At 52.0% G+C, this 26,881-nt stretch overlaps 1 protein-coding gene across 8 annotated transcripts; it reads right to left on the bottom strand.

Annotated features, from left to right (window-relative positions):
* Window positions 1-26,859, bottom strand: SNX19 (sorting nexin 19). Of its 8 annotated transcripts, none has more exons than XR_011682759.1 (12): window positions 24,772-26,859; window positions 24,103-24,241; window positions 23,526-23,626; window positions 23,258-23,377; window positions 22,571-22,698; window positions 21,373-21,469; window positions 20,949-21,135; window positions 18,741-18,870; window positions 5,937-6,121; window positions 5,150-5,237; window positions 2,698-4,088; window positions 1-2,636 (listed from the first exon to the last, which is right to left on the bottom strand). XR_011682759.1 is itself a non-coding variant. In XM_071449773.1 (11 exons), the coding sequence occupies exons 1-11, from the start codon at window positions 26,293-26,295 to the stop codon at window positions 3,956-3,958; spliced, it is 2,832 nt and encodes a 943-aa protein (XP_071305874.1). In that variant the 5' UTR covers window positions 26,296-26,859; the 3' UTR covers window positions 1-3,955. The 8 variants fall into 8 exon arrangements, 1 of the variants encoding a protein (XP_071305874.1); XR_011682760.1 differs by having other exon boundaries at window positions 1-2,648; XR_011682765.1 differs by having other exon boundaries at window positions 1-2,327; window positions 2,636-4,088.
* Window positions 26,860-26,881: the final 22 nt, after the last annotated feature.

Genomic DNA, 26,881 nt, shown 5'->3' on the forward strand with positions numbered 1-26,881 from the left:
TAAATTTGAAATAAAGTATTATTGCACACAAGTACATGGGAGTGGAGCTTTGCTCCCCATTTAACAATTAAATGGGTTTTCCAGACAGCAGAATTCCACACAGACTCCAACAGCACCACAAACAGCTGATGCAAAGGGTTGAGTACAGGGAATGGGACAGGCAGTCAGTGCATGGTGGGACTTTTCTCCCCTAAAAACACAATTTAATAGTTATTTAGCTTAGAGTGGTGCCTTGGAGCTCTACACCACTGCACAGTCATACACATCCCTGCTTCCAGGAACTTCCAGTCAGCTCTGGGAAACTAAGGCAGTGGGAAGGGGAACACTTTACAAACCAGCAAGTGCTGGGCTGGAGGGAGATCACACAGGGTTGAAGGGCCTGGAGAGGGAGAGCTGAGCACCCACCTGAGGCAGGGACTGCTCTTGACCTAATGTGACACAAAGCTGCAGCTCCTTCTTGAGCTTAAATCTGGCTGCTCTCACCACCCACCCTTTAGAGAGGTGGCTGGAGCCTTCTGCAAATTCCTTCCACAAATTCCTTCTACAAATTCCTGCAGAAGAAAAGGAGCTTGCTGGGAATATGACACACTGAGCAAGCTTAAGTTTTTTTGTCAACTTTGTTTGTTTTACCAGAGCAGTTTTTTCTAGTCTTAGTCCAATGGAAATAAACTTTCAGCCCACCTGAATGCAGCAGTTTCTCTCTGCCACCATTGTGCTCAATTTAATCCCAAAATCACAGTGAGGCAAAGAATTCACAGTAGAAAAAAAAAGCTGAGCTTTTTATTGGATTGGTTTTACTCCTTAACAACACCATGCAGAGAGGGGCTCCTTGCTCCTGGGCACTTCACCTCAGCTGCAAGGCTGCACTAGGATCTCCCAAGGAGAGAATGGGAATCTGAAGCCCAGTGAGAGCATGAGAAAGGGCTCCAACCCCTCATATCTGAGACAAGAAAGGGAGTTCTGCAGGGCAAAACAACCATTTTGCAATTCAGACTCCTCAGGTCTGTTCCCCACTCCCACTCTGCCTTGAGAGTGCACAGAAATAAATCTCCTTTCTGTCTCTGTCCCAGCTCTTTGTATCTTAACACAGAGGGGGATGGTGCTGCTGGGAGAACCCCAAATCACTGCTGCACCAGCCCAGCAAAGCACCAGCTGCTCCCAAACTGGCAGAAATCACAGATTATTTCCATCTGGAGGACTGAATATTCAGTCATTTGCATAATTTCACAGATGGGGGTTAAAACCTGGGAGAATTTGGGCTTCCTGGCAAAGGAGAAGTGTCAGCTCATCCTCCCAGTGCACATCCAGTGTGTGTAGGGGCTATTTTAGACTTTTGCCCTAACCTGGAGCTGTCAGTGGATAATTTGTACTCCATGATCCTCTTCAGCAAAGCCTCTTTTAACATTCTCCCTAATCAATGACAGAGCTCAGTCCTGGAGCTCCAGAGCCACACAATTCATTGGGAAGCAACAGCAAACAAGAACAGCAGGAACATCTGGGAAGCCAGCAGGGCTCTGCTGCATCAGCCCTGGCTCAGGGTGCCCTGTCCCCTCCTGACAGCTGGGGTGGCCAATGGAAGCAGGAGGAAAAGGAGGGAAAAGGAGGGAAACACAGCCTGGCACTGAAAGACAAGGGGAAGAAGCTGCTCCAAGCAGATATTTAAGGATTTATCTGATTTATCTGAGTCCTGCTTCCCAAACTGCTGCCTGGCATTTGGGATTATCCCAAAGCATTCTCCACCTCATCTACTCTTAAATCACTTAACTCATACCTGCCTCCTTCTCCAAGCAGGTGGCCAAGCTACCATCTCTGAAGAGAAATGGCTCCAAGGGTGATGCAGAATTGATTTGCTTCATGACACTGGATTCTGCCTGGTCTTGGGATGTCCTCAGAACTCCCTAAAAATCGATTTGCTTGCAGCAAAATGATCCCTCTCTCTATTTCCACACCACAGAAGGCCAGAGCAGCTCACACTGCTGTGTACCCATAATGAAGCAGCTCCTTTAGAAGAGCAGGATAGGCATGTTGGAGTCCCACTGCCTTCTCTCCAAACATGCCATGGAGCATCCAGCTCCAAAAAACTGCAGGCAGTCTGTTCCAGCCTGGGATTCCATGGTTGTGTGGGATGAAAGCACCTGGTCCTGCAGCACAAACAGCACCTGTGATCCTTCATGGCTCCTGTGTGGAGCCTCCTTTGATCTGGAGAGAACCTTCAGCAGCCCAGGGCAGCACTGCTCAGCCTGTGCTTCTGCCAGAAAATACAGCACAGCAGGTCACCAAATGGTCACCAAATGGGTCACCAAGCTGGTCACCAAATGGTCACCAAGCTGGTCAACAAATGGTCACCAAGCTGGTCACCAAATGGTCACTAAACTGGGTCACCAAGCTGGTCACCACACTGGTCACCAGGCTGGTCATCAAGCTGGTCACCAAATGGTCACCAAGCTGGTCACCACACTGGTCACCACACTGGTCACCAAGCTGGTCACCAAATGGTCACTAAGCTGGTCACCTAACTGGTCACCAAGTGGGTCATCATGCTGGTCACCAAATGGTCACCAAGCTGGGTCACCAAGCCGGGTCATCAAACTGGTCACCAAGCTGGTCACCAAATGGTCACCAAGCTGGTCACCACACTGGTCACCACACTGGTCACCACGCTGGTCAACAAGCTGGTCACCACACTGGTCACCAAACTGGGTCACCAAGCTGGTCACCAAATGGTCACCAAGTGGGTCACCCCACTGGTCACCAAACTGGTCACCACACTGGTCACCACACTGGTCACCAAATGGTCACCAAACGGTCACCAGAGTGGGCTGTGGCTGCATGCCCCGAGTCCTTCAGTACTCCCAGCAACCTGAGACTGCTGAGCAACATGAAGTGCTGACAAAGCCACTCAAGTCTTGGACAAGCTGGAGAAGCAGCTCCAAATCCCTGGTCCATGAGCTGAGCAGCTTCCCAGAGCCCTGCATGGAGCTGTGGCAGCAGCAGGGACAGCAGAGTAAGGCCCAGTGACACAGCCATGAACAGCAGAGCTCGGGCCGTGCTCCCAGGCCTCACCCACTGCCTGTCCATGACACACACCCACCATTCCCCTGGGCTCAAGGGCCTCAATGCTCTCCCAGAGCTTCCTGTGACAACCAGGCTTGTGTGGGAGCTGATTTACTGCTGTATCCCACAGGGCTCAGCTCTTCTGGCCTGTGCCTGCCAGGTGACTGTCCCAGGGACTGAAAGGTGACTCAAAAAGCACAACAGAAACGAGTCCTGAAGCCAAGCCACCACTCCTCCCTAGCCTGAGGAGCCTCTTTGCCAGGATCCCAGCCTGCCTGCACCTACTGAGAACCAGAGCAGGGCAGGCAGAAGCAGCTGATCTCTGTCCCTAAGGCAGGGCAGCACCTTTGGCCCCTGCTCTCACCTCCCAGGTATTTGGGCAGTTGGATGCTGAACTTCAGGACATCTCCACACTCCAGGACTTCTCCACACTCCATCCTTTCCCCATCTTCCTTCTGGTGACACAGCTGGGGCAGAGCAGGCACAGGGACAGCCCTGCAGCCCTTCCCTGTCCTGCAGAACCATTCATCAGCAGATCCCAGCACACCAACCCTCAGTGCCAGGTGGACCCTGAAGCCACAAAAGCAGATCTGTGTTCTCTGTAGATGTTAGAGATGTTCAGAAGGGTTTGTGGTTCCTTCTCCAGCTGGTCAAGCTGGCTCATTCCAGGCTCCCCATCAGGTCAGCAATGGAACAGATGCTGCAGAGCATCTCTGGTCCCTCACACTGGCTTTGATCCATCACCCAGCTGACACAGAGAAGCTTGGAAGCAGCTTCATTTAGCACTGGCTGGAGAAATTCCTTACAGGAAGCTCCCAGGCAGGTTCAGTAAAGGATGAAAATCCAATCACTCCATGCCTGTGGCTGCTTCTCTCCTCCACTGCTGGGCCACCAGGCCTGGTTAAAGTGCTGGGACACCTTTGTCTGTGCCACTGCAGGCACATGGTGTGGCAGCTGCAGCCTCAGGCTCCTTGCTGGAGCCCTTCAGAACCAAGAACTCCAGCAGAATGTCCAGGAGGCAGAACACCAGGTGCCTGGAATGGAAAAAAGACAAAGCTTAGGCTGGGCAGGGCGTGGGAGGCAAAGCTCAGCACAAGGAAAGAGTGTTCCAATGCTCAGGGGAGAGAGGAACAATATCAGGCCCCCAGAGAAATGTTTCCAGAGGTGGTTCAGTTTCTTTTCACCTCCCCCAAACCAGTGGGTGTTGAAGTTGCTGAGCAGCACAGAAAACACAAATGCATCTTCTGGAGCAAAAGATGGATCACAGGATCATTGGAGGCAGAACAGACCCCTGAGATTCATCAACCCCCACCTTGTCAACCAGCCCAGAGCACTGAGTGCCATGTCCTGTTGTTCCCTGGACCCTCACAAGATGGGGGCTCCAACACCACCCTGGGCAGCCCTTTTCAATGTTTAACAAGCCCTTCAGTAAAGAAATACCCCCTGATGTCCAGCCTGAGCCTCATTTCTCTGCTGTGCATCACCAAACCCCTGCCTTCCAAACTCACAGCACTGGGAATAGACAGAAACACCCCCTACACAGACCTGCAGCTCCTCCAGAACCAAACTAAACCAGGATTTGTCTTACTTCCCTGCCATCCACTAACTAAGCAGGCCAAACAACATTAATTAACATGACTGGCTTAATAATCTGCAGCCAGACCTGCAGATGCCCCCTGATATTGCAAGTCTGGAATAATAAACTGGGTGTTTGGTGCCAAGCAGCACTGGCAAAACCCTGGGCACAGCTCTCAGAGCCCACCAGGATGAAGAACACAATCACAAAACTGTTTAGCACAGGCTCAGAGCTTACCAGGTTGAGGACCACAGTAACAAACCTGTTTATCACAGCTCTCAGAGACCACCAGGATGAGGACCACAATCACAAACCTGTTTATGACAGCTCTCAGAGCCCACCAGTGTGAAGATCACAATCACAAACCTGTTTATCACAGGCTCAGAGCCCACCAGGATGAAGAACACAATCACAAACCTGTTTATCACAGGCTCAGAGCCCACCAAGGTGAAGAACACAATCACAAACCTGTTTAGCACAGGCTCAGAGCCCATGAGGGTGAAGACCACAATGACATACCTGTTTATCACAGGCTGGCTGAGTGACTCCAGCACCAGGTTCCAGCTCATCTGACACTTACTGGTCCCAAGGATTTCTTGGATCACATCTGGAAGTGTTGGAGACAAAGCTTTGGGCAGTGAATATTTCCACAGCTCAGACTTCTCCTGGTGGGTGCTGGATCAAAGCTCATGATGGTGCTCTGGGGCTGGGAGAGGAGGGAGTGCCAGGAGAGCATTCCTGGCTAGAAGAGCACATACCAGCAGTGCTTTTTCATTCCCAAAGGACAGTGAGGGCCCTTTACACTAATGAAGGAGTTAAAAGTTCAGGCTGCACTCACAGGGATTAGGCAGCAGCTGCTTTAATGCCAAAGGTCCCCGTGTCAAACTTCAAGAGAGGGAAATCCAGTGCAGCTGGGCTTGGGATTTCAGCCCAGTGCAAAAGCCACAGGCTTTGCATGGTGGCTTTGCTCACCATGGGACCCTCTGGCAGCAGGTGGGAGCAGAGCTGTCCTGAGCCCTGCCTCAGTGAGATGGCTCAGAACTGTGAGCACTGAATCATGGCCTGGACTCACATCCCTTCCCTCCGAGCTGGGCTGCTTCCCAAACCCTTACACAAACTATCCAGAACTGGAAAACTCTGGGTTTTGCTTGCAGGAAACCATCAAACCTCAAGGGTCATGAAGGTTTCCCAGTGCCTTGGCACGAGCAGCCTCCATCTCTGTATTTAACCACATTTCCAGAGCTTGAGCGTTCCCCAGCTGCCTTCCTGTCCCAGGGCAGCTGACAAGTCTCTGGGACACACTTACTGGGCAAGATCCCCATCAGGCTCTGCAGGGCCTGCTCTGCTGTTGCCTTCTTCTGCTCCTCTGTCCTGGGGGGTTTAGGCACTGCTGGTAGAACTCCTCCAGGCCAGATGGATTCCTGCAGCAACTGGAGGTACTGGACCCAGCGCTGGGTGCAGGTCAGGGTAACCATCTGCACTTCCAGCCACCTGCAGCAACAGGGAGAGGGACAAAGGTCAGGAAAAGTCCAGCTTGGGAGCCAGCTGGGATATTTCCACCCATCAGGAGGGTTAAATCAGCTTCTTTGGGTTTGTTAACATGCAGTTTTTATGTCTGTGCACCTAAGGTTTTCACAAGTATTAATGAGCTGAGTTTTCCATGCACCAAGAGTGGGATATGTTCCCTGTGTTACTGACAAGTGGGACAAGCAAAGGCCCTACAAAGCCCCATCACCCTGCTAATCACAGAGACCCAGGTGAATCACTGGTCACTAAAGGAAGCCCAGCTCAGGGATATGACTGGCCTGAAGCTCCTAAGTTATCTCCAAGCACAATCTCAGCCAGAGCTGGAGGAACTGGTGTTGAACTCCAAACAACCCCAGGAAGGACTGGAAGGACATGAGCCCCGTTCTGGCAGCCCCTGCTCCTCTCATCAGTCCCTCTGCTACCAAGACAGCCAAGGATGCCTTTCCTGGAGACCAAAACACACTCCAAGGATGACAAGGCATGAATATCCTGATGCTTCACCCCCTCTCATCCTGCTGTCCATGCTGCCCTGCTGTCCAGTCCTGCTCCATCCACTGACAGCAAGCACTGAAATAACAGAATCCCCAAACTGTTTGATTTTGGGACCTTAAAGCTCATCTCATTCCACCCTGGGCAGGGACACCTTCTACTAGACCAAGCCCCATCCAACCTGCCCTTGGGCACTTCCAAGGATGGGGCAGCCACAGCTTCTCCAGATACCCTGTGCCAGGGTCTGCCCACTCTCACAGCCAAGATTATTTTTTTCCCCATCCAAAATCCAACAGAACTGCTGATGGTCCCTCCTGCTGGGGCAGGACTGTGCCCTTTCTCAGTAACCACCTGCAAATCCCCAAATCCCTGCTCCCCAGAAGGGCTCAGAGGGGTTTGCAGCTGCACTGGATGATGTGTCCCCACCACCCAAGGGCTGGCCAGGCACAGTTTCTAAATCAACCAAATGGATGGACCCTCTTGCCCAGATGTGAAATCACTTCCTAGTCACAGCACAGGCCACAGCCATCAGTCACAACTTGCACTGCCTAAAATCTTTGCCCTCAGGATGAGGAGAGGTGTGACCGTGTTCACAGGGGTCTGAGGATGAGGGAAGAGACGAGGATCTGACTCCATGTTTCACAAGGCTTGATTTATCATTTTATGATATGTATTACATTAAAACTATACTAAAAGAATAGAAGAAAGGATTTCATCAGAAGGCTGGCTAAGAATAGAAAAAGAAGGAATGATAACAAAGGCTTGTGGCTTGGACAGAGAGTCTGAGCCAGCTGACTGTGATTGGCCATTAATTAGAAACAACCTCATGAGACCAATCCCAGATGCACCTGTTGCATTCCACAGCAGCAGATAACCACTGTTTGCATTTTGTTCCTGAGGCCTCTCAGCTTCTCAGGAGGAACAATCCTAAGGAAAGGATTTTCCATAAAAGATGTCTGTGACAGAGAGGCTGTGGATGAATCCCACAGGAAGGTTTAGCAGGGCTCAGGGTGCAGCCCTGCTGGTGCTGTTGGCCTCACTGGCAGGAGGCTCTGGAGCAAAGCTGGGAGTGTCAGCACAGCACTGGGGTAGGGAAAAGCCTTGTGATTCTGCCAGTTCTTCAAGATTCCCAGAGGACAGGAGGCAGCCAGCAGGGCCAGGAGAGCCGTTCCTCTTGGCAGCTGCTGTTCGTGCTTGCAATTCCGTCACCACTACGCCCCGGCAGCTCCCAGCACAGCCAAGAGCCCTGCCAAGGCAAACTTTATTTAACCTGCACTCTGCCAGACTGTCTGCATTCTTCCTGGGAGAGGTACTCGGGCCAAGGGTGTCCTTCCCCACACAGCTGGGCACTGGGGAACAGCAACACCCGAAGGAAAGCAGGTTGGCATCGTGTGGGACAGGACTGAGGAGTGAGCAGGAAATGAGGTGTAAACGGTGATTCTTGAGGGATGCTGTCCTGGTTTAGGGCAAATTTGGGAGAAAACCTCCAAAGGGGGCCCCTCCAATAAGCAAACCCACATGGCCCCTGTGCCCAGCCAGTTTGGGAAGGATTCCTTGGAGAGAAGTGGAAGAACCTGTTTATTTAACAGGCAAAGCACTCCCAGCACACAAAATGATCAATACTGGATGACACCACTCCTTCACTGCTCTGAAAAAGATGACAAATTCAGAAAGTCTCTCTTGGGGGTGCTCACTCTGATATCAATCCTTCCAGCAGTGGGAAAGGCTGCTGCAGCCACAAGGTGCAAACTCTCGGTGCTCCCCAGGTCCCAGTCCAGAGCAGGTTCAAATGGTTCCAAGAAAGGGAAAGAAAAACAGTCCAGGGGAAAATTCAGACTGCTTAACTAAACTAATGAGCAGGAGAAAAAGCAAGAGCAAAGCAGGAGCAAGAGCAAAAAGCAAAAGCTGCACTATGTACTGCCCTGTCTCTGTGTCCTGCTGACCACTGAGGGAGTGAGCAGGCTGATAACAAAACAAAATAAAGCTTTGCTCTTCAGAGCCAGTCTTGAAGGCACAGAATAACATCCAGCATAAACAGAACACAGGACTGGGGATACAAGCATCATAACATCACCCCAGGACAGATGCACACCTAGGAAATGCCAGCTGGAAAGCAAAGGACATGAAAAAACCTGCAAAGGATCTCAGTGCAGTGGTAAGGCCTGGAAGGTCTCAGAGCCAGGGACACAGGTGATGTTGCCAGTGCTCCCAGGAAATGGGAAGCACATCCTTCATGCTCAGCATTGCCATGGACACAGAGTATGGATGCTGCTGCAAGGTAAGGCCAGAGGTGCAAACCTCCCACCTGGCTTAGAGGACAAAATGTCATATCCCAGTCCTGCCTGGGAAAAGCCATGCTGGAAATACAATGAAAAGGGTTTTAATCTCCAGCCATCAGCAGATTTTAACACTCTGGATCATGGTAAACCCTCCAGCTATTCCCAAGCAAATTAAAGTGTTAAACTGTGACTTCTCTAGGGGCAAGAGTTTTCATTAACACAGATTTTCATTAACAGGGTTTTTCATTAACATGTTTTCTTACACAACCCGCTCTCCTAGCTGAGAAAACATCTGACAAGCAGCAGAAGTTCAGAGACTTGGGGACAGAGCTGCAGAGTCAACCCTGCACCAAGGGGGATCAGACTGAACATGGACTCCAACCTCATTACAGCAACAGCCACTTTCCAGCCTTTAAAAGGTTGCAGAAAGCAAAGAACAAGCTTTTTATTTTTTCTTAGAGTTCCTAAAATAGCAAAAAAATCAAGCAAATAGTGAACAGAGAGAAAGTTGAACCTAGAGAGAACAGCACACGTTTCCAGACAGCTCAAGAGCAAGCTGAGAACTGACAAATGCTGGAAGGCCCCACACAAACAACCTCCTGTATGTCCCTAAACCCACCAGAATTAGGCAACAAGGTCCCCAAACAACACCTCTAAATGTGATCACACCATCTAAATGTGATCTGCACACACTGGGAGCAGGTGAGTGCTTGCAGCTCTGGATTCCCACAGCTGTGAAACACCAGGGATGGGTTTTCCTCCTTGGGCTGGCAGCTTTGGGAGGCAGAGGGCAGCACCTGGGAATGGCTCCATGGGTCCTGCACAGCTCCACACAGGCTCCTGTTAGAGGCCAACTTGCCCCATGGTGCTCAGAGAGCTGGGGAAGGAGCAGCCAAACACACCAAGTTTACAAGGGAAAGTCAAGGAACTAAACAGGAAATGGGAGGAGAAAGAAGGAGAAACCAAAGGCAGGTGCAAATGGAACACAGACTAAAGCACCTCTGCTCTGGGCTCCCTTCTGCCTGTGGAGCCATTCCCAAGGCACTGGGAAGAGGAGAATGGGGATTCTGAAGGAGTTTTGAATGAGTTAGAGATGGGATTTCTGAATTGTTTTGGATGATGTGGTTTCTTTTCTTATCTTCTACATAGGCAGGAAGGGTGAGTTTGGCTCACATACTGTATGGTTCAGGAGGTCACAAGACCTTTAGTTACAAGACCTTTTAAGGATTTATTGACTAATAAAACACTGGTAACAAGGATATTTATGTTTTTGAGTCAATCTTTAAATATTCCATCTTATGGACTCATGCTACAGTGTAAGCTTTCTTAGCTAATCATGTTATGACACACAAACCTACAGTACTGCATTCTAAACTCCTTGTTTACCCTTGTAACTACTTTTATTTTTATATTTTAAACTCTAAAACTTCAAACTTTCTTCTACTTAATTTAATGTGTCTTTGTTTTAAACTATAAATCCACATTCTTGCCTTTTCCAAGGTCTCAGATCAAATCTTGTGTTTAATTCTAAGCTTTGGCTTACAGGCCCACAGTTCTGAGAGTTCTTTACATTTCAGATTCTAACAGAGGAGAATCATCAAGACTGGTCCATGTGGCTCTAAATCCATCTGGGAGAACATCTGAGGCTTCAAAAGGAAATCTCAGCACACAGTGACCTGTCATGAAGAGTTTCCTTCCCTCCTCTCAACCACAGTCAATCATCAACACCCATTTTGGGGAATCACACACAGAGGCTGCACCAGCAGCATTAAACTGAGGAGCAAAGTAATTCACAGAATATCCTGAACTGGAAGGGACCCACAAGGAAAGTCAAGTCCAACTGCTGGCCCTGCACAGGACATCCCAAGAATGTCCCCATAACTTCTACACCTGTAGTTGCAACTCAGAGAGAGTCACACCAACTTTACTGAAAATTCCTACCTGAGTAAACCCCAGAAAATGGCAAATTGACCTTTCCATCAGGCAGACTGCTGCACCAGGATTGGGATTAACCCCTCAGGAACTCCAAATATCTGCTGGTTCAAAGCTGACCTTCACCAGCAGGTCACAGATGATTTTTTGTGCTATTAAAGGCCTAAGCATTTGAGGTTCATGTGCCACACTGAAAGCACTCACACACTGCTCTCAGGTAGAAATAAATCCACCAAGAAACATAAATAGACCTCTCTTATTTATTTATTATTTTTATTTTTGGATGGTTGATGAGTTACTATTTTCATTCTGCTATTTCATGAAGAAATAGCTTTAATAAGAAAGAAAAAAATAAACCCATCACAGAACCATCTCCTTACACTTCAGAAATAGATAAAGCGACCTCCTGGGCTCAGAATACTTTGATAGTGCCCAATGCAAAGAGCCAGACTGCAAAGGCTACTGAGGCCTGGAAGATAATCTGCAGGGGCATAACTTGCCCATGCTGTAAGGCACCTCTGTTTGAAATAGCTGCTGGTGGAGGAATGAAATGGCTGCTAAAAAAGAGCCAAATTAATGCCATGGTTCAAGCTGGAACTCCAAGGTCAGCTGAAGGGGTCCATTAGGATAAGAAGGGCTGGGAATGAAAAACAAGGGCTGGGGGTGCAAACCTTGGCCTTCCTCGGGCTCCTAGGAGGGAGGAAAGGCAGGCTGAGAGTCAGGAACAGGTAAATGGGCTTGGTTTTACCTGGCTGGAGCCTCTCACTTAGTTGGACTGTCCAGAGAGCTCAGCCCAGCAAGTAAAGGCTGGACAGACTGGATTTGCTTAGTCTGGACATCAAAGATGTACTAAGAATGAAGAAATAGATGCAATACTCTGCAGATTTACACCCACCTGCCAGGAATGGGTAAAGCTCTGCTTGTTTTGTCCATCAAGGTGAGGATAAAAACTGAGATCACTTCAGCTAAGGAACAGTCAAGTGAAGTATGCTGACTGTAACTGAAACCTGAAACAATAGCAATTGTGATTTCCTCAAACCCAGGGCTTTTAAGGATTTAGATAAACACAAACTGAAGGCCAGGCTAGAAGATGACAGAGAGGAGAAAGCTTCTCTGCTTTAGCTGCAGAAATACAAACAGCTCTACAAATATACATGAACTAGCATGTCCAGCTCAAGCCTGACTGCTGCCCACCCCAGAACATGGCCCCCCTGCCCTAAAGAATACAGTGTGGAGATCCAGAAGCTCAAAAAGGCCTCTGGGACCAACGTAGTGAAAAGGATTGAAGAAAAAAAGCAACATCTGGAAAACACGAGGCGTTCAAGCATGACTCTGAAATTAAGAAAGTCTGGTGCTTGAATCACCAGACCATCCCTGCCTTACCAGCTCTTGTTCCCCAAATTCCTCCTCAGATAATGCACGAGATTATCCTTAACTCAAGGGTTCAAGAGGAGGAACATTGCAGTGCTTTGACAGCAAAACTTTCCTGAGGAAACCTTGTAAAAATGAAGCAGCAGCTGCAGTGGGCACAGCAAGAATTGAAAAACACAAGTGGAGAATTTTTGCCCTGAGGCTCAGCTTTCAGCACCTGCTACCTGAGCCTAAATCCACCTTCTCCACACAGCAGAAATGTGCAGCATGCTCATCTCAGCACCTTCAATGCAACCTCACACTTGGTCCAGGCCATGGGTAAACCCTGTGCTGAGGAAAGGAAAGGCAAAAAAAACCTCCATAAATGAAAGGACAAGAAGCATCCTGAGGTCTTTTAAACTCCTGCACAAGTTCTCCTTCTGGAAATGTTCCTCTCCTGCTGCCCTGTGAAGGTTTAGAGCTGCAAAGAACCTGTCCTGGACCCGGCTGGCTTCCCACCTTTCCTACCTGCTTGACCCAGGCAGAAACCCTGGGAGATGTGGGGCAGAGAGGAAGAAAAAGAAATCCTTCTCTTCTGCAGGCAATCATTCAGCCCTGCAGGGAGGAAAGCAGCCCTTGGTGCTGGGATTTCTGTGCCATTTCATGTGTTGCTCCCTCAAAACACACCTGCTGCATGAAGAAATCGTGGAAACTCACAGGGCTGCAATGGCTTCACCCTGCAGGGAATGAAGCATTGCTTTTCCCAGCTAGATCTTCCTGAGATGCCCTGGGGCTCAGGGAAGGGGGGGAAAGGTATGTGATTAAAATCATCGTCCCCAAACTCCCTTGATTTCTCACAAAGCATCCTGGCTTTTGATAACATCTTCTTCAAGTATTTATTGAGCCAATTAAGCTCTCAGTGGTGCCCCAGGGAGAGGCCAGGCTGTCTCAGCCAGACCCTGCTTGGAACAATTGCTTCATTAGCCCACTTCAGAATCAAAATACATAAATCCACTGTTAACCCTTCTAAAACCAGGGAAAACTAAAACCAACAGGGAGACATTACTTCCACTCAATCCTTTTCTTCTTTGTTCTATTTGAACTAGGAAGTTGTTGAGCTTTTTTAAATCCAGGAAGAAAGCTGGCATGTGTAACCGTTGAAACAGAATCAGAGTTAGAATAATGTTGCAATTATTATCAAAGCATGGAGTGCTGGCTTCATTCTAGTGGCTGTTTTTGGAAGAATGCTGCTTCTAGAAGAGGGAAAAAAATTTTGTTTGGGACAGAGATTCAAAGCCAGATCCAAAATTTCCAGGTGCTTGGAGACAACTGAATCGAGGCCCATTTCCAAGCTGATTTTATTTACTTTGCATATACACACACCAAGACACACAGAGTCCTGAAATCACTTTTACTGACATACCACAGGCTGCAGTTCCTGCTGCTCCTCACGGCTACAACACAAACAGCCAAACCCAGAAATGAGGAGTAAGATGCCATGGGTTGGTTCCCTTAATTGCCAACTCTGGTGCTGCTTTTAGGCTTGTTTTTGGGGACAGGGACTTTGCTGCCACATACCTGGGCCTGCCAGCACAGCCTCTCTGTGTGCAGCTGCACAGATCCTCATCAAACACGCCCAAATCCACTCCCCAGGTAACAAAGCAGGAGAATGAGTGGATTCAGATGCCCCAGCTGCACTGATATTGCATTTCTGCCAGCAAAACTCAGAGGCACTGCCTGAGGCTGCAGTGGTACCTGGCAGCCAGGAAGCCAAAGGGAAGCAGGAGCACAGTCTCAGCTGTCAGACACGGCCCCTCCATGGCCCCAGGGCTGGCAGAGCTCCCTGCCCATGGGCACTGTGCTCCCAGGGCTGCTTGGCTGCTCCAGGGTTACTCAGGGACACTGAAGAGGGGCAGGCATCACTCTCTGCTGGTGGCACTTTCCAGTCAAGAGGATCAAGGTGGCTGCCAAGGGTCTTTGTGCCAGTTCTGTTGGCACAGGAATCAAAGAAAACCAAAGAGAAAATCAGAACAAAGCACCCAGGCAGGAGCTCTCAGAAGCTCCAGACCTCCTTGACATACAAGTGCCTGTGACACTCAGCCTGACACCAGCAGAGCCCAACACCAAGGTGACGGCATGAACTTGCAGGAACCAGTTCTCAAGGGCATGATGGCCACCTGCAACCAGTCTCAAAGCACCTCTGCCTCTCCACCTACAGCTCCCACAGTCTGGAATGTCACCTCCTCAAACCTTCCAGTTTGGCCAAGGGATGAGGGGACACGGAGGAGCATGGGAATGACCCAAGGCACACAGCAAGTGCTGAGCTCGTGGGTCAGGCAGGGATGATTTGCATTTATTTTAACTCATGCTCAGTGGAACATGACACCAGCAGAGCTGCCTGAGTAGTTCCACATGCTCCTTCCAGGGACAGCCACTTCCGAGCCTGGCACAGACTCTGTGCCCAGCCCTGCTCAGGTTCCAGGGCACAGACAGCTGGGGTGTGCTCAGACACCTTCCCCCCACTCAGTGCTTGGTGGCCATAGCTTGCTGTTGTGTTGCATGGGAAGGAGCCAGGAAAAGCTTACAGACCAGGATCTGCCCCTCAAATCCTCCCAGGTCCATCCTTGGGGTGCTGGCACTCCCCTCTGGAAAGCAGAGGTGGTGGCTGTCACCCTGGCCCCAGCACTGCAGGGCACTGACAGACCCCAGACCTGTGGCCACTGTGGGGACAACTGAGGGCAGGGTGTGGGGTCCCGGCAGGGTGTGGGGTCACAGCATGCGTGGTTCTCATGTTTACTGCGTGGTTCTCGTGTTTGCTGCGTATTTTTAACACCTCATTGACTCACAAAGCTCTAAAAAGCACCCAGATTCTCCAAATGCTTCCACCAGAGGCCAGAATAGCCCCACCTCCTCCCCTGTGCCAGCAGGTTCCTGCTGCAGGCTCCCAGGGCAAGAGGAGCGGATCCCTGCAGGGCAGGAGGGAAGGGAGCCGGACAGAGGCGGGAGGGGGCATGGGGTTTGTTTACAGGCACGGCCCCAGCACGCAGAGAGGCTGCTGGAAGCAATCCCCAGCCCCAGGGTCATTCCCACTCCCAGCCCCTCCATCCTCCTCTCCTTTCAGCTCCAAAAAAGGCTCACTCCCTGTTACATAATGGGATGGGCTCCGTGCAGACCCGGCTCGCACACGGGGCCGCCCTTTCCTCAACAATCCCTTTTTCGGTCATGGAGCCTTCCTCTCCCACTGCCACCGGCCTGACAGGCAGGAGACTGATGGGGGCTGGCTCCAGGCAGCCCTGCTGGGGAGAACAGGGAAGGAGCAGTGTGCTGGGATGGTCCTTACACAGAACAGGGAAGGAGCAGTGTGCTGGGATGGTCCCTGCACAGAACAGGCAATGGAGCAGTGTGCTGGGATGGTCCTTAGACAGAACTGGGAATGAAGCAGTGTGCTGGGATGGTCCCTGCACAGAACTGGGAATGGAGCAGTGTGCTGGGATGGTCCTTGCACAGAACAGGGAATGGAGCAGTGTGCTGGGATGGTCCCTGCACAGAACAGGGAATGGAGCAGTGTGCTGGGATGGTCCCTGCACAGAACAGGGAAGGAGCAGTGTGCTGGGATGGTCCCTGCACAGAACTGGGAATGGAGCAGTGTGCTGGGATGGTCCCTGCACAGAACTGGGAATGGAGCAGTGTGCTGGGATGGTCCCTGCACAGAACAGGGAAGGAGCAGTGTGCTGGGATGGTCCTTGCACAGAACAGAAGGAGCAGTGTGCTGGGATGGTCCCTGCACAGAACTGGGAATGGAGCAGTGTGCTGGGATGGTCCTTAGACAGAACTGGGAATGGAGCAGTGTGCTGGGATGGTCCCTGCACAGAACTGGGAATGGAGCAGTGTGCTGGGATGGTCCTTAGACAGAACAGGGAATGGAGCAGTGTGCTGGGATGCTCCTTGCACAGAACTGGGAATGGAGCAGTGTGCTGGGATGGTCCTTACACAGAACTGGGAATGGAGCAGTGTGCTGGGATGCTCCTTGCACAGAACTGGGAATGGAGCAGTGTGCTGGGATGGTCCTTAGACAGAACAGGGAAGGAGCAGTGTGCTGGGATGGTCCTTAGACAGAACAGGGAAGGAGCAGTGTGCTGGGATGGTCCTTAGACAGAACTGGGAATGGAGCAGTGTGCTGGGATGGTCCTTGCACAGAACAGGGAATGGAGCAGTGTGCTGGGATGCTCCTTACACATAACTGGAAATGGAGCAGGTCAGGAGGCCCCACCACCAGTAACAGAGTGCTCACAGCAATCATCTGTGAGCACACTGAATCAATCACCTGAATCATCTTGGGCACTGCCAGCCCAAGGGAGACAGTCCTGCAAGAGGAGGGGGACTGGCTCTTGGGAGAAACTGGATCTCATTTCTTGGTGTGAGTTTTGTTGGTTTGTGGTCATTTCTATCACTCTGCACCCAGTGTCTCATGCCAGAGCAGAATCCTCATTTGGCAGCTGCAAGAGGGCAGCAGGAGCAGCACCTACCCTCTGAACACAAGCTGGCAGAGGAGTATCCAGCAGCAGCCCCTCCAAACACTGCCAGGACACCTCCTTTTCATCCCCTACCACTGGCAGGAACAGGGCAGGGTTAATCTCCTGAAGGGATGATGCTCACTCATACTTTGTGACCAGCAATGGTTGAAGACACAATGCAAATCCATTTGCTGTCCCCTGTTTGTCTGCCTGTTCTCAGAGACAGGAGCATCAGTTCCTTGAATACAGATGCTCCCAGAAGAGTTTCTGGTACTTTCCCCACCTGTAAAGGGTTCCCAGACACAGTGCCAGCCAGAATGGCAGTGCCAGGTCTGGCTGAGCAGTGATCAAGTTGTAAATATTTAAATGGAAGAGAAATATAACCAAATTCACACTGTGTCCCTGGACAGGCAGGTCTGAGCTAGAGACCTTCAGGTCTGCTCAGGACAGCAGTGACCACCTGGGCCAGGAGTGAGTCCAAGTCTCAGGGCCAGGATGAATGGCAAACTGCAGGAAGGCTCCCCATTCCCAGATCTCCACTGTGGAGGTAACTACAGGCAGCAGAAATGGCAGGAAAATGTTCCCTGCAGCAATCCAGGTGCAACACCATTCTGGTGACAGGTCAGCTCTTTCCCCTGTCCCCTGGGATTCCTGACTGTCCCACAACAAGAGCAGAGCCAGCCTCAACATGTGGATTTCAGCATGGACACAGGGTTTGTTCAAGAGGTTGCAGTTGTACCCTGAACTCATGGAGACACCAAGAAGTCCCAGGGCTTCCCCATATCAGCCCCAGCCAGAGCTCTGCCTGCAGCACATGTGGGCTCACTCTGAGCTGGTCAAGTGGAGCAGCTACAAACACATTCCTCCTCACTCTAATCCACCACACAACCCAGGGAGCTCCTCCACCTCCCAGCTCCAGGATGTGCTGTGTGTATCCCAGCTTCTCTAGTGGAAAATGCCAATGCCACGTGTGGGTGCTGCAGGCTCCCTGGGTGACCAGGACACAGCTTATTAGGAGGTGATGATGTGCCTGCTGAAGCTCTCATACCTCTGTGCTTACATACACAGATTGGGTTGCAGCTTGTTCCCCAGAGGCCAGAGCCCCATTCTGGAGAAGTGGGAGCAGCCCCCACCTCCTGCCACTGAAGGAACAGGCCAGGACTGAAGGGCAGCAGTCCCTGACCTCAAAGCACTTTGGCAATCTCTGCTGAGGGCAGCTCAGGTTACCAGCTCTGTTATAATGAGCTGCCCTGCACATTCTGATGCTGGCTCTGGATGCCTGCAGGAGAAGAAAGGGCACAGGAGTGGGAAAAGCACTGCTCCAAGACTCTCCCAAGCCCTTTAGGGAAGGCTTTCCTTGTGTTCTAAAAAACCACATCCTCAGCTAGTGATAGTCACCAACCTACACCAAAAAACAGGAATTCTCTGTTTGTGTGTCTTGGCCTTGAGCCTTACCACCCAGAGGCCCTGGCCCCAGGAAAGCTTGGCAAGTCCAGCCCAGCTGGAAAGGAAGCCTGTCCCTACTCCATGTGTGGGTCCCTGCCCCAGGCACAGGCAGAGCAGAGGGTGCAGCAGTGAGAGCAGAGACCACACTCTGAGCTGTCACTGTCACTGTCACAGGCAGGCTCTCCCTGAGCCTGTTTATTCTACTTCTGCAGAAGGAACAAGCTGAAGCCCTGGGCTGCACAGAGCAGGAGGCCAATCCTCCCCAGAGAGCCCCAGAGCTGGGCACTGCTGCCTTTGCATGAGCCAAGACTCCCACTCCCAGGGCTGGATCTTCCCTTTCCCTGATTTCAAGGGACAGGAGGCTGCCCATTAGAGCTGCTGACAGAGAAAACAGCTCCTGGTGCAGACCTCTAAGGTGTTAACTCCACATTCATGGAGCACCTGCTCTACAGAACCTTGTTGGCTGGTGCACACCCAGCATTTATCTGCATTCAGACACAAGCTCCACTTCCAGCTGTGACTCCAAAGGGAATGGCTCTCACAGAGCAGCCAGGCTGGTCACTCTGGCCTTACCTTTGAACAAGGGTCCCAAAGAGCACGTTGAAAACCTTCTGGATGTTCTCTGTGCACAGCCAGCCCCAGTGATCCACCAGCACCAGACGAAGCACGTCCAGGGCCAGGTCAGCCAAAGCTGTCTCGGAGTCTGCCAGGAGGAAGAGGAGGGGCAGATGAAGAAACCACCTCAGGGCAAACCTGGTGAAAAGCATCATCCCAAACTCAGTCATTTCTCCCCAGCCTGGCCCTTTGTCCACACACAATGACCTGCTGCAGCCTAGCCAGCCTGGGACCTGCACTCTGATTTCCACCTCATCCAGGCTGCCCCAGTCTCCCATCAAGGGCTGCACCAAAGGCTTAGTTCCTCCTCAATTAAACAGTGTGATTATCAAATCCCAGTCCACGTGTCCAAAACAGGTGACAGAGCAGGTGGTGACTGCAGCCAGGAAGAGGTGCACTGCTGAGGACGATCATTCTGCTCTTGCCCATTCCTTTCCCTTCCTCCAGCAGTTTTCCAGGCCCTGGGCTCTGTTGGTGGCTGTGGGCTGCCATCGTGTGGCAGATCCCAGGCTTGGCAGGAAGGGGGATGAAACACATCTGGATAAACCAGATTGACCAGTTAAAGCACAAACCCACACACCTACCCAAACATCTCTGCTGTCACAGGCCTGTGACACCAAACCTCCCTCTGAGCCTCAGGGGGATGTCAGAGCCTTCAGCAAAAACAGTTTCTACTTGCTAAGGAATTACTTTCATGCTGTTTGGCCCTGAGGTGTTCTGCTGAACAAGCTCACTGATGTGCCACAAAACTGCCCCAGACTGCCACTCCCAGGCCACCACCCTGGCCTGAGGCTGCTGCCTCGGCTCTGTTGTCCGGGTGAGATCCTGTGCAGCAGCTTTTCCTAATTTGGCTCCCCTCATGCCTCATCTTCCAACCTCTCTGTCTACAGAGACAATTTACACTCACAATTTACTGCTGGAAATAAAGGGAAGAGGGATTCTGGACCCCACATCTCTCCTCCTCTGCTCTTCCTTTTCCTAAAAGCTGGACTAATTAATTCCAGCATTTCACCTGGAAAAGACAAGGCACTTGGCATCTCTTGCTCTGGGCCATGCATAAGTTACTGCCCACTTGCTCTGCCCCCTGAGACTTCCCAGTGCAGTCTGGAGCAGGCTGGAGCTTCCCCAGAGCCTCACACAGGGAGCATCCTCAGCAAGCTGTTTATTCCCACAGCATCCAAATCCTCTTCCTCAGAGAGCTGCTGGCCAACCACTTCCCAGAAGTCACTCCATGAGCAGATATGGACATGGGTTTGCCTTTTTATCCAAACATTTGTTTTCCTCACCCTGCCAGTCCAGCCTGAAGCATCCCAGACCTGCAAGCATTTGAGATCACTGACATTCCATTTCCCTCAGAGTTCAGCTAACTTGGCCTGCCCTGTGCAGAACCCTGGCCTCCAACTCCAGTCCTGCTTCCCCAGAACCACGGGCATGTGCTCCAAGATTACAGGCAAGGCTGGTAGCACAGGCTGGGTTTCAGAACACCAGGCCTGTCCTGTCACAAACACGTGCTTTCAGTCAGAGCCTGCCAAACTTGAACCACTGGAGAGAAGGTTTTTGGGAAGTTCCAGTTGATACAGCTCAGCTATTCCAAGAAAAAAAGATTGGGGAACATATTTTTGCATGTGTCCAGGATAATCTTGTAACTGTTCTGGGGCAGCCCTGTGCTTCAGAGGAGGATTCTAGAAGCAGAAAGGGAACATCATTCCTTGAACTGAGATTACATTTGTGCCTCTCCCGTCAAATCTATCTGAACCTAATCTCAGAGGTCCTTTTACAGTGTATAGACATATCAAGGCTAACTGGAAACTACCAGGAAACTGTAATTTGGCCCATTTTTAGTTTGTAAGAGCTTGATTTTAGAACACTGCCAGTTTGACCAGTGTGTCCTTAAGAAACCTCTTTGTGCAGTGACTGTGCTGAGCACACCAGGGTGAAGATCTGCACTGACACAACTGAGCCAAAACCCAATTTGCTCCCACCAGCCACAATACCCAGAGCAATCACCAAACAGCACTGGAAAACCTAATTTGCTTTCCCTTCAATCAAGATACTACAGTCAGGAGATCAGGTCCTGAAGACTTTTCAAGCTGAACCTGCAGATGTTGGAGCTGCTGTGGTACCGAGGGGGAGAAATTGAGGCACTGAGAGAGGGGCTGAGCTCACCAGAGTCAGTGTCTGGATGTCCTCCCTGCTCTGCTGTGCTCAGCCCATCCATTTCTTCCTGCACAGAGATTTCCTTGGCTTCTCTGCCTCCCTGGCCTTCAGGAGCTTTGCTGGGGACTGCTTCCAACAGCTTCTCCTGCTTCTGGATGAAGGATTCCATAGCAGCCAGTGACAGGGTGCCAGAGACCTACAAAAGTGGGTTAGTGCCAAAGAGCTTGGGGTCTGCAGTGCCCAGACAGCCTCCACCTCCTGGTTTGCACCCAGGTGTAGCCAACAGCACAGCCAGGGCTGCTTATTGTTCTTCTGCCAAGAGCTGGCATGTGGCAACAAGGCTGCAGCAGCCACAGCCCTGGTGGATGGTGATTATTCCCAAACAGGGCAGTGGTTGGGGTTGTGAAAGGATTGCAAGAGGATCTGAACTTACAGCATTGCCCTCCCTGATGGAGTACACGATCCTGTCATGAGCTTCACTCACACTCAGCACTGGAGTGATTTTACTGGATGAGAACCTCAGCCTGGACCTGAAAAGCAGAGCCATGGCACAGTCAGTTTTCTCTGCAAGCTGTGAGTCATGAGTTTTCCAGCCAGCTAAGATATCTGATTAGACCTGAAGTGGTTCAAAAAAAGCATCTGCCTCCAGGATAACTCAGAGCTGACAGTGAAACCCCACAACAAAAGCTGTAAAGCTTTTTCTCGTGTACACCTGAGCTGAGCCAAGGTTTTCCAGCATTCCACAAGGAGCTGTAACACAGATGCTGATAGGGAGATGTAGGCAGATGTCAGCAAGGTGTGAGCACTGCAGCACACACAGGGAAGTGTTCAGAAAAGCCTCTGAGATGAAATACACTCAGCAGGATTGTGAAATGCAATTATAAACACTGACAAAAAGAAGGATAAAAAAGGACATCGGGATTTTGGGACAAATTGTAAAATAGCCTGTTTATCATTAAGGAATGTCCTTTTCAGCCAAAATGGTTCCAAACTTGTACTTTTTGAGTTTGTCTTTCTGTCCAAAGCAGCTTTTTCCAGCAAAACATCACTTTTTGGAAAGAAAAAGCCATACTCGTGCAGAATCTTCCCTTCCTTGGTGAGGGAAGAACCACTGATGAGACAATCACAATGAGACTGGGCACTGTCAGCAGCACCAACATTTGGTGAGGAACATACATGAAACTATCTTAAATATTACTCATAAATAGCTATTTAAATGTTTTCTGGGCAGGGCCGCTGTTGGAACACATGGGAGAGGCAGGAGGGAACTTTCAGGTAGATAATTTACAGCTGTATTTTGCAATTACTCTCTGCATATATTTAAGGTTAAAAAGCAATTCCTCAGGACCATAAGTGGCTCTGCTGGCAAATGGCAACACCTCAGAGCTCCTTTAGGAAGAAACCTATCTTCTGTGGAAACCTGAGCATTCCTGGGAAACTCTTTAGATAAACTGGAGCTCAAATAGTTGTGTTCAGCACGGGAAGGAGGAAGTAATTCAGCTTCAGAACAGAATTTACTGCCCAACACAGAATTTACTACCCAACACATAAGGCCCCAAGTCAGTTCTTCCCCACCATGGGCTCAATTTGTGCATTAATCCCTTGTCCTGCAAAGCTGAGGGAGCCCTTACTTGCTTTTCTTCCCGTCTGTTTGGGATTTCCCATCCACTTCTGACTCACTCAGATCCTCCGTGGGGCTCTGGGGCTCTGACCTGGGGAACGCTGTCTTCAAGGTGTCCACGATAGCATTGACAACAATCTGCAAAGCCAGCCTTTAATTACTGCCTTTAATTAGTGCCTTGATCCTTGTTACTTACACACATCAAGAGTTTTGAGACTTGCACTGGATTTTCTATTAAATAGAAAGAACTGGATTTTCTATTAAATAGAAAGAACCTATTAATAGGTTCTTTAACACGAACTCTGACCCGTTATGGGTTTCTGGGCAAGCTCAGCTCCAAAGAAAGGGTTTTGCCTTCCAGGAGACACTGAAGCCTAGGAAGCATCTCTGGAGGCAGCTGGAAAGGGCTCAGGTAAGCAGCTCCCCATTTTTCCCACCTTGTCTATCCTGGAGATAAGGATATTATTACTGCCTTTAATTAGTGCACTGATCCTTGTTACTTAAATGCATCAGGAGTTCTGAGACTTGCACTGGATTTTCTATTAAATAGGTTCTTTAACACAAACTCTGACCATTTATGGGTTTCTGGGCAAGCTGAGCCCAGCTCCAAAGGGCTCAGGTAAGCAGCCCCCCACTTAGGAAGCATCTCTGGGGGCAGCAGGAAAGGGCTCAGTAAGCAGCTCCCCATTTTTCCCACCTTGTCTATCCTGGAGACAACGAAAGGCTTCTTGACAAAGGCGATCCTGGCGTCGGTGTTGAGGGCCAGGAATTCCTGCACCTCCTCACTGTTTGCAATCTCAGGGACTGCACACAATTGCTGCAAGGACAGATGGAGATTCAGATCATTTCAGAGTCAAGCTCCCAGCCTGATTGTGTAATGTGGAAGAGACATGGTATGCTCCACTGTCTGCACAAAGCTGTCCTGAGCTCTGCTTTTAGCTCACAGGGGCACACAAACATCTCACCTTCAGGAAAGATTCCAGCAGACTTTTCCTGGCTTCCACTTTATCGCTGTCCATGTTTCCAAATGGCAGATCAGGGAACAGTTTCTTTGGTCCTTTGATGTCTACAAAGGAAACAAACCCACAGCTTGAGAGAACTGCAAAATTACAGTAACCTTAATTTAAAAGACTTTTAGATAATAAAATAAAAAAAAAATCAAAATTCAAAATTAAAATTTTAAAATCTAAATATAGATTTTTGTCTTTATTAAAACCTTAATATTCTAATGATTAAGGCTATCCCCACACACTACCTGGCATCAGCCCAAGGTAATACACAGACACCAGTGTTTGTGTGCACTGTTAAGGTGCAAAACTGCAAAGCCAACTGTCGTGGAATGGGAAGAGGAATGGTTTGAAATTCCAGAAAAGATAAATCATTCCTCCAGCCAGCTCTGCACAGAAGACTGGAGGATGTGGGCAGGAGACACAGCCCAGCATCCAGAGCTGCACGAGCAGGGCAGGAAACCCTGGGAGCAGAGGGACTGGGAATGGGAGAGAGGGAGAAGGATTTTCTCGTGGGGCCACTGCAGGCACTGACTTTTCAGGAACTTGCGGAGCTCCGGCTTCTCCTCCAGGCGCGTCTGCAGGTTGAGGAACTCGCGGTAGCGGCGGTTCACGGTGTGATAAGCCACCTGCTGCAGGCTGCCCGCTGCCTCGCCCTCCAGGGCTGTCTCATACTGAGGAGGAAGGCAAAGGCATCATCCTGACACATCCCAAAACAGCCCTGCTTCCCACTCAGTCCCCAGGCCCCCCCCAGCAGTTCCTCAGTCAGCCCTTCCCTGAAGAGGAAGGAACCAATCATGAGGGAACAAAAGCAGGAAAAGATTCAACCAGCCCCACGGGAATCCCAAACAGCCACGGTGCCCGGTATTTCCCCACTACCAGACTGTCCAAGTGAGCTTTTTGGGAGTTTGTGGTCAAACCAATCAGTGCTGAAATTTGAATATTGGCACCTGGTGTGGCTGCTGAGGACATGGATATGCCTCTGGGAACACAGGGGGTTAAAAGTCACATCTTTCTGGTCACATCTTACAGCAGAAACTAGGGAGAATATATTTTCATGGGGGCACTGGCACTGCACCAGCGCCAAACCATGACACAGACAAAATCTATTGTTCAGACCCACACAGAGCAAGTCCTCACTGCAAACAGCAGCCCAGGTGGAGGCAGGGATGTGGGGAGGTGGTGGTGCTCGGGGAGCCCTTACCTTGACAGTGTACAGGGTGTAGGGGTGGAAGCCAGTCCCGCTGTGCTCCCGGGCAGTGATGGTCCCGGTGATCCTCAGGTTCTGGATGACCACCGGCCCCTCGGGGCTGCTCAGGGGCTCGAAGCTGAAGGTGCTCATGGAAGCTGTTGGGGAGGATGACAGCAGGGGCAGGCTCTGCCCGGGCTCTGGGGGAAATGGTGCTGGGCCCTCTGCTGCGCCCAGATCTCTCCCCAGGCTGGAGGGTCTTTGTGAGGAGAACCTCCTGGGGACAGCTGGGCTTTCCTCCTCCTTCTCAGCTGCTGGCTCGATCTGGATGTCAGGGCAGGAGCTCAAAGCAGAGGTGGGGAGCAGGCCAGCATCCGAGCTGGGGCCAGGGCCGTGGTCCAGGTCCCCTGTGCCATCCTCCGAGGCAGGTGCTCCCTCTGGCACAGGAGGGTCCTGGGGGGGCTCATCAAGGAGCTCTCCAGCAGGGGAAGGAGCCAGCAGCTCCACGTCCTGCCCCACGTCAGGCGCCGGGGATTCCAGCTCCAAACCCTCACAGGGGAAGAGGGATCCCAAGGCTTGGGGGCGCAGGAAGGGTTCCTCTGCATGGCATGACCTGCCCGCCTCCTCTCCCTCCTCTCCAGCAGCCCCTGCCTCTCTCCTGAGCCCCTCGGCAGCCCTTGGGGAGGGGGAGAGCCCGGCGAGAGCTGCGTCCGTCTGTGCCGGGAAAGGCAAGGAATCCGGCACTGGGGGTGCAGGGTGGGGCTTCCCACCCCGGGGCTTCTTGGAAAACGCCCCAATGAGCAGCAGGTTGATCCAGTCGGGATCAGACATCTTCCTAATGGCCGGCAGCAGCACGTTGCAGGCCACCAGCTCCACCACCACGAAACGTCCCGTCCGTGTCTCCAGGTGCGGCCAGGGCACCAGCGCCCGCAGCAGCGCGTCCACGGCGGCGCGGGCAGAGCCCACCTCGGCCGCGGGGCTCAGCAGCGCGGGGTGCGGCCCTGCCAGCCGGCTGTACTCCTTCCACAGCGTCCGGCCGCCCTTGGGATCAGCCCTCAGCGCATCCCGAGCCCGCAGGAAGCTCTGCAGGTGCTGCCCGCAGAGCAGGAGCAGGCGGCGGGCCAGGGCTCGCCGGTCCACCCGCTTCATCCGCCGCCGCAGCTCCGCCGCCAGCCCCAGCATGGCCCTCTCCACCTCGGCCTCGAAGGCCGGCTCTCTGCTCACCGTGCGGTACCACGAGGCCACGAAATCCCGCACCACCTTGCGGACGGTGCTGGCGATCTCCTTCTCCAGGCGGGCCTCGTCCGCAGGGCTGCCGGCCGGGGCCCGCAGGGAGCTGACGAAGCGCTCCAGGCGCAGGCGGCGGCCGCGGGGAAGCAGGGCCGGGGGGCCCAGCCAGCCCCCCAGCACGGCCAGCGCCCCGCACAGCAGCCCCAGCGCCCGCAGGTCCAGCAGCAGCTGCAGCGCCAGCAGCCAGCCCAGGGCCACCAGCAGGGCCAGCAGCGGCCGGCGGGACCCCGAGGGGCCGCGGGCGGGCATGGCGGGGCGGGCAGCGGCTGTCACAGCCGGGAGGGTGGGCAGCGCTGCACGGCGCGAACCCCACCGGGGGCGGCCGGGCCCGGCCTGGGCTGCTCGAGCGGGGATCGGGGGCTCAACCACCCCGAAACCTCGGCGGGCACTGGCGCTCAGAGGCCAGCGGACAGCGGGGCTCGCACAGCCCAGCAGACCGGGAACCCTGACTGGGCTCCGCGGCGCTGCCTCCCGGGCCCCCACACCGGGCTCCTCCTCAAGCACTGAGACCGAGTAGAGCCCCCAGGCCGGGCCCTCGCCGAGCGCTGGGGCTGGGCACAGCCGAGCCTCTTACCGGGCACCGGGGAGAGGCACGGATCCCGCCAAGCCCAGTTCCTCTGGGGCTGACAGAGCCCAGCAAACCGGGACCCGTGATCGGCTATCCACAAGAGGACGGGTCCCTCACCGCGTACCTCAAGCCCCACCGCCCAGACCCCTTCCCGAGCAGCGGCACCCGGCACACCGGGAGCCCCGGGCCGCACTCACCGCCCGAGCCCTCCGCCGGCACCGCCACCGCTTCCGCCCGCGCTTCCGCTTCCGTGCGGCCTCCACACAG

This window comes from Agelaius tricolor, unplaced genomic scaffold (assembly GCF_023055355.1).
Source record: "Agelaius tricolor isolate 1412-34295 unplaced genomic scaffold, bAgeTri1.0.p SCAF_29, whole genome shotgun sequence".
NCBI lineage: Eukaryota > Metazoa > Chordata > Aves > Passeriformes > Icteridae > Agelaius > Agelaius tricolor.

What these genes read in the sequence shown, in the direction of transcription:
- SNX19 (XM_071449773.1), bottom strand. Translation starts at nt 26,295, where the DNA reads ATGCCCGCCCGCGGCCCCTCGGGGTCCCGCCGGCCGCTGCTGGCCCTG. An exon ending in ACACCCTGTACACTGTCAAG is followed by an intron (nt 24,242 to 24,771) that starts GTAAGGGCTCCC and finishes CTTCCTCCTCAG; the next exon opens with TATGAGACAGCCCTGGAGGG. An exon ending in TTGTCTCCAGGATAGACAAG is followed by an intron (nt 22,699 to 23,257) that starts GTGGGAAAAATG and finishes CTGGCTTTGCAG; the next exon opens with ATTGTTGTCAATGCTATCGT.